We start from the raw sequence: 7,140 nt of genomic DNA on the forward strand, positions 1-7,140 counted from the left end.
AGTGGCTGTAAGCTATTTTAAGAGGCAATGGTGTAAATAAATGGAAGTATTTCAACTCTGGGTTAGCGAGCCCTTTGTTGTTTTATTCCCGGACTAAAACATACTGTAGACAGCTAGACTGCTAACCCTAAAGTCTCGAATTCGAATCCAGTTTCAAGTCAATAGACCGTCACTGAGTCTACCCAGCTCTGGTGGGTACCTAACTCATGGTAGGGAAAGAAGTAAAGGCGGTTGGACATAGCGCTGACCACGCTATCTCTTCATATGCCGAGATCTCTGAAACAGATGGACTCTACTTCATCTGCCCCATGTGTCTTGGGCACGAACGAGAAAGATGATGAAATCATATTGTATTGTAAAACAAAATTACAAACAACTTTAGAGTACTTATAAATAGTATTATAATGAATGCACATACAAACATACCTACATACATAAATGAGTTGCATAAACATAAAGTAGTATAGATATAAATTTACTTCTTATTTCTAGATTTCTATACTTTAAAAAAAAATGTGTTAGGTATTTTTCAAGGTATATATCTGATTTTTTTGGACAAAAAACATACCATTTGTTAAGAGCTAGGGTTAGATAAAAAATAGATGAAACTTCTGAAAATCATCGACAATGTAAAAAAAAATTAATTAACATTAGACCAAATTACCGTCAATTGTTATATGTTGAAACTTGTATACAGATATTTCCTCATCTACCCAAAAGAAATACGAAGCGCCACAAATATAAAACCCTGTGTCTGCCAATTTAGTGTTGTGGACAACCATTTCTATCCGCATTGTGTTCCTGTTGAATGGTCTATCTGAGGTCCCTTGCAGACTTCCTGTGAACTCAAATGTCCAGTTCCTTGATGGCGGCGGATTCTGGTCAATTTATTCATGTAAGGTAGATTAAATGTGATGACTAAATACCGAGTAGAGACCAATAAAAGGAAATGCAATAAAAACATACGTGTCCATATCCTGCACTTGAGAGGAGAGGACCCTCAGTGTGCACACGCACGCACACACACACACACACACACACGAATACACACATACACAAGTACTCAAAACCACATGCACACGTCCCAAAATACACACTCACAGGAAAATTACAGGAGGCGCGCACACACAAACTCACATGCGATCGCTCAAGAGCAGACACACATACACACACACGCACTAACACACACACACACACACCCGCGAAACACACACACTGACCGTAAAGTTGTACGGCGGTAAAATGCCGTATCCAGAATATTCTGTGGGCGGTGACCTCCCGTCCGTCCAACCCAAGGTCAGGCTGGAAACGGTTGAAGCTATTTCTGGAACCCCGGCACGTGATGCGTCACATGACACGGTGAAACATCCACCTACGGCAACCACTTGTGGAGTGACAATCACGTGACTGACACCTTGACCATCAACTGGCAGAAATAAAAACCTGACAAATAATACAGTAACCGAAAAGCTTCTGCTAAATAAGTAGAAAGTAAATTATCTGAACTTAAGCCGTTTACAACAAAACAGAGTTTATTCAAATATATATTATATTGATTGTTTTCTGTAAATTTTAAATACTACAAAGAATTCCATCGTACTTAACTGAATCGCCCAAATCAAGAATACAGTTAACACTGGAAGATTAGGCATGTTTCTGCATGCAGTATCTTTCATTAGCACCTCTACACTTCAGCGGTAAAACAAAACGTTTGTCTGCCCTTTGTCAGGCCACCCAATTGGGTGTATAGTTCTGAGAATAAAAATTTCGTTTTATTCTTATCACCGGATGTTGAAGGCCGATAAGAAGTGGATAACTGGATAGCGTATGATTTACTGCGGGCATTCAAAGGCCCGGAACTTATATGTTGGGTACAGAGTTTCTTTCAGGTATATCTTTGGTGGGGTTAGAGCAGTGTCACTCCCCCCCCCCCCCCCTCTACCGGAACACGACCACCGCCCCAGCGCCTAAATTAACAGAAAATATATAATTGATATGGAGAATACGTGATTAACAAGTGTCCACCCTTCCCTCCCCCTCCCCTCCTTGGTCTGAGAAAAATGTTTGATAGCAACACTTGTACCTCTCACAAACCGGTGGTAGAGACGGGAGTTTGTGTGGTTTTTATTTTCTTAAAGTGAAACTTTTGTTCTCGTTTTTTTAGTTTGGTGATTCCCCAAGTTTACGACATTACAAGATGTCTGATTTGTGCTGAGAGATCGCTATTCTTAAAACTAAAAAACTTCAATGAGAAAGTCTGCTTTTTCCAGTTGATTTAAGAGCTTATCAAAGTTTTGGCACAAAATCTTTTGGCACAGGATGACATCATCGGAGATGGATGTGACACCAAATTGTCTTTAAATTTAGTTAAGCATACATGTAGCTGTTGGAGTAGGGGGAGTGGCACCATGGGTTACCGCTCCGGGTGTCAACCGGCATAGTGACGTCATTATAGCTGATGTGCATTTGACTTAGATAGAAGCTCTTCATAGTCTGTTAGCAAACAAATTTAGAATTATTTTTTTAAAGTTTACAATAAATTATACTCAAAACAAAACAACGTAATATACATTTGTAAAGAGAAACAGCTTACTTGTTAAATTATTTAAGAAATTAGGCATTTAATTACCTTGGCATCAAATTATTCATTAACTTCTTTCTTTACTTTACAAATCCGTGTAATTAGCTTTATAACTTATGTTTTTTATTTTTTTTTTATTTTATGAATGAACAATCTCATCAACAAAATATACTTTAAAGATATTCAAACAAAATTGTTAGAGAACTATTGTATTTGGTAGCCAACTAAAACTGCCAAACTGCATCTTAAAAATCATAAATTGAACTGTCCTGGTTGATAGTTTTTACAAAAAAAAGGTTTATGAAACTCTTATTATGGAAAGGGGAATAACTCATAATCAACAAATTGTATGTTCTAAATGGGTTATGGTTTATAACTTACCCCCCCCCCCCACCAACCCCCACTCTCCCTTACACACACACACACACACACACACACATATACACACACTTGAGTCTAAAAACCCTCGGGGATTTAAAGGGCGAGTCAATGCTTAATTAAGTTTTAAAAAGTTTAAAATATTATTTCTTTTCCCTGATCATGTTTTGATACTATAATGTTGATAGGAATTGGTTGTAAGCCCACGTGGTTGTTAACAATAGCTTTTGGAAATTAACATCACAGTTAAATACAAGGTTATTTTATCACTGTCTGGCTTGGGTTCACAAAAAGTGGAATCTTATCTCATTGTCATTTCTTTCTCATTGACCATCTCTCTGTCCATATGTAGGTCTGTCTGTCTGTTCTTCCGTATCGACGCGTTTTTTAATGAGAAGTTACTCACGTTAGAGATGCTTTCATCAGTCTGTCAGGCAAAACCACATATCGACAGAATATATTTAAATAAAACAACAGGGGCTGTGAACTCGGGATATAGACATGATTTTTAATCCATTTTAAATACTTAAACTTTTTAAATTAGAATAACATCTCGTGGAAAAAGAATTGCACACCAAGTGAACGCCAAATAAAATGTGCATAATAGTGCGCATTATTATTAGTACTTTATAAATTTACGTTAGTTTTTTGAGAAATAGGAAATAGCGTAAATTACTACTTCCGGTCAACGTAAATTATTCAAAATTTGACAAAAGGTAGAGAATTAGATATTTTACTTACATGTGGAAGTTCATTTATCTATCTGAAATAGTACTCAAGTTATAGGCTTTTGAAAAATTCAAAGTAGAAAAAGTACCACCTTTTGTTGATACGGATTTACGATTTTGATAAAATACTTATGTATGAAATTTCATCAACTTAGCTGTAACGGTACTCAAATTATCGTGTTTACATACACACACAGACACACATACACACACAGACATACGGACAAGATTGCAAAAATAGGTTTTTCCGACTCAGGGAAGACAAAGCCTCCATTTCTGTCTCCTGAACTCTGCTCTCATTAGGTTTAACCTCGACAGTCAAAGCTTTAGAGCAGCAGGCAACTTCCTGATCTTCAGATTGTTTTTTTTTTGTTGCCTTTTTCTGGATGCCTTAACAGCTTTCTCTGCTGCCTCTGCCTCCAATCTGCCTACACATTCTTGTGCAGTAAGGCTCTCCCCATACGCTCTTTTGATAGCCTTACCACGGCCAGCATTAGTGTTTTTGTCCCTGACCAGTAGGGGCGAAAGCTTTTTAATAAAGAAATCCTATATGGATTCCTTATTGGCTGCTGGTAATTCAGCAGGTGGCAGTTCAGGCTGTGGTTATAGCTCTGGAGTAAGTGGCCGATCACTGTTATCATTTGAGTCAGGCTGTTTTTCTGGCACATAGAGTCTGTCCAAAAATTCAGCTGATTCATATATTGAAGAGGGAATTTGCCTAGGGTCAAAAGGCGTGATGCCACACTTTCGAAAGTCAGCCTGGATATTTTGGGCAGACAAGCTTTCGTCTTCCCAAAGCTGCTTCAGAAGCATTGGAAAAAGTTCTTTAGTTAGAGCCATCCCCAAGTTCTGCCGTGCAAATTTTATGATAATTTTTTTCCCATGATGTCTTGGCAGGCCCATAGACACCAACATCTAGTGGTTGCAACACATGTGTGGAGTTAGATGGCAATTTGAGAAGAATGACACCATTGTCTACAGCACATCTGATGGTGGCAATGCTCAAATGGCCATTCACAATAAGCACAACTGGTCGTCCCTCTGGCAGTGTAGCCACAAAAAAAATTTCAAACCAGTCATGGAAGCTGGTGGTGTCCATCCACCCCTTGTCGCTGACATTATATTTGGCACCAGTTGGTCCATTCAGTGTCCAGTTAACCCTAAGTTTTTAGCTGCGTACAGAACATATGGTGGCAGCATCAGTCCATCTGATCTGGCACTTCCCTGTACAGTAATGGAGTTCTTACCGGAAACACCAATGAGCCGAAACAGGTGACTTATCCCTTTTTCACATACGACCTTAATACGTTTAGGGTCCAGTGGAAACCCACTTTCGTCAACATTGTAAATCCTCTCAGGCTTGTCAAAGAGGTTATTCACTGCAAGTGTATCGTGCAAAAGCTTGAACCATTCTTCATAAATGGTTTTGTTTGCTGATGATTTTGCACGCGATTTTTTCAGCTGTTCAGGTATGCGGCATGTTAGCAGTGGATGCCTTTTGAAGAAGCCAGACAGCCATTCATATCCTGGTAGGTCAGCAGTGAAAGGGTTTTCACGCCCAAGGCATTGAACGAATTCACCTACTATCTCCTGGGTCTCACAACGCTTGAGGCCGAATCCCCATCTTCCCAGGATTGTTAAGTAGCTGACCAATTCAGTTTCTTCATCGACTGTTAGTGCTGTATTTCTGCTAGCTCCCATCTTACTGTAGCGTCCTCTGACTTGGTCCCTAATGGTTGCTCTTTTTAGGCCATAGTGGTTTGCAGCTTTCATGTAGCCCTTTTCACCACTGATAACCTTTTCAACCGCAGCTTTCAATGTATCCTTGTCATAGGCTGAAGTTTTTCTTTTATAATTGCGGACCATTCTGAAATGAGAACAAAATGAGAACAAAATTAAATGTTAGAAAGTATAATTACTAATGTGTGTATGGGGGATGTTTAGCTAAAAAAATATTGCATTAATTATAATAAATAATATAGGTATAGGTACAGTAAAAAAAACAATATATACAGAAATAAAAGAAGTCTGTGGCAATTTTACTTAATTTTAAAAGCAAAGCTTTTTTTTAAAATAAATAGTACTAGATCTAGTACTATTTAAGTACTTTTTAAAAATTAAATCATGAGTTGTGAATTACAAAATTAGCCACAACAAGTTTAAATGGTTTAAAATAATAGCTAAACCCTCTCAAGAGTATAAAAAGCAACATAGGACATTCCAAACTATAGTGTATGGAATTGCCCCACAACATGGGTGTGGAATTGCCCCACACCTACTATTGAGAAAAATATGCTTTCCTGTTCTAAATTAACGGCTAAATCTAGCATCATTAATTGTTACCATTAACAAAAATGATTAAGCTTTCATAAAATCAATAAATAATTGACACCAATTAAAAATAAGACAAAATAAACTGTTTTTAAAAAGTGCAGGGGTTGTTCTTACGTAAGGGTGTTTTCAGATTGATGCAGATAACATTAAAATTCGTGCTCTGATTGGAGATCAACGCTTCTCTAACAATATCAGAAAGTACAGGAAATAACCTCTTAGAAACAGGAAATAGTAACTTTTAATTAAACTTTACTCCTTTTAAAAATAGAGAGTATTTAGTATATAGTGTGTGGAATGGCCCCGTGTGTGGAATTACCACACCTTACCTACTTTGTATATACGAGAAAGTAAAAAACAAGGTAATTAAAAAGTCTAGTGACAATTTTAGCGCAATTTCCTTATGTTATCTAAAAATAGCTCTGTCGTAGCGTAAATCAAGAGCAGCGTTAGTAAAACCATTGGTTAGTTATTAAAACGTTTTTTATTAAATTTTTTTCAGTATTTCACATGTTTTCTTTACAATAGTGTTACATGACTAAAAACCATTGCGCGCCTAGCTACTGAACGTGATGACGCAGCTATTGAACGTGATGACGCGTGTGGTTTGGTTGGGTAAACATGCCTACTAATTCGGTCCAAATTTTAATTAATTAAAAAAAAAATTTGTGACCGAACGAAAGGATATTTTTGAAAACTTTCTTCTGCAATATTGTTCTACATTATGGCAGGAATCGATTGGTACATGTTTCAAGTCGCTAAGTGGTCTGGTTGCCGATATATGGGCCACAAACTGCATTTTTCGAGGCTTTTTGGCTTTTCCGGGAAATCCATGAAAGGAACCCGGAATTTGTATGGCCTATGTTCATCCTCGTAACTTGCTTAACATAATTGCTTTTGGAACTAGTCCTCGATATTGCTTCGTTGAGGAGGAGATACGACTTAAAGCTGCGGACACACATCCATTCATACATCCAGAAATGACGGGTAAATAAACGCTAAATTGCGCTAAAATCCAACAAAGTACTGCTTTATTTAATTAGTGAAAGATAAAAAGCGTGAGTTTTAGATATGCTTTATTACACCAGGTTTTGTATGTAACATACACACAGGCCTATTCAT

The 7,140-nt window shown here is 37.5% G+C and overlaps 1 protein-coding gene across 1 annotated transcript; it reads right to left on the bottom strand.

Moving 5' to 3' along the window:
* Nucleotides 1–650: 650 nt before the first annotated feature.
* On the bottom strand, nucleotides 651–1,691 carry LOC131944605 (uncharacterized). The gene is made up of 3 exons (XM_059305293.1): nucleotides 1,601–1,691; nucleotides 1,221–1,426; nucleotides 651–878 (listed from the first exon to the last, which is right to left on the bottom strand). The coding sequence occupies exons 1-3, from the start codon at nucleotides 1,674–1,676 to the stop codon at nucleotides 651–653; spliced, it is 510 nt and encodes a 169-aa protein (XP_059161276.1). The 5' UTR covers nucleotides 1,677–1,691.
* Between the last annotated feature and the right edge of the window lie 5,449 nt (nucleotides 1,692–7,140).

This window comes from Physella acuta, unplaced genomic scaffold, assembly GCF_028476545.2.
Source record: "Physella acuta isolate Inbredline_101_S28 unplaced genomic scaffold, ASM2847654v3 ptg000048l, whole genome shotgun sequence".
Lineage (NCBI taxonomy): Eukaryota > Metazoa > Mollusca > Gastropoda > Physidae > Physella > Physella acuta.

Bases quoted from the DNA above. Each gene is read 5' to 3' on its own strand.
- LOC131944605 (XM_059305293.1), bottom strand. From the start codon at position 1,676: ATGAAAGATACTGCATGCAGAAACATGCCTAATCTTCCAGTGTTAACT. The intron at 1,427-1,600 runs GTACGATGGAAT...TATTTCTGCCAG, and splicing joins GATTTGGGCGATTCAGTTAA to TTGATGGTCAAGGTGTCAGT. The intron at 879-1,220 runs GTCAGTGTGTGT...TAAATTGACCAG, and splicing joins TACCGCCGTACAACTTTACG to AATCCGCCGCCATCAAGGAA.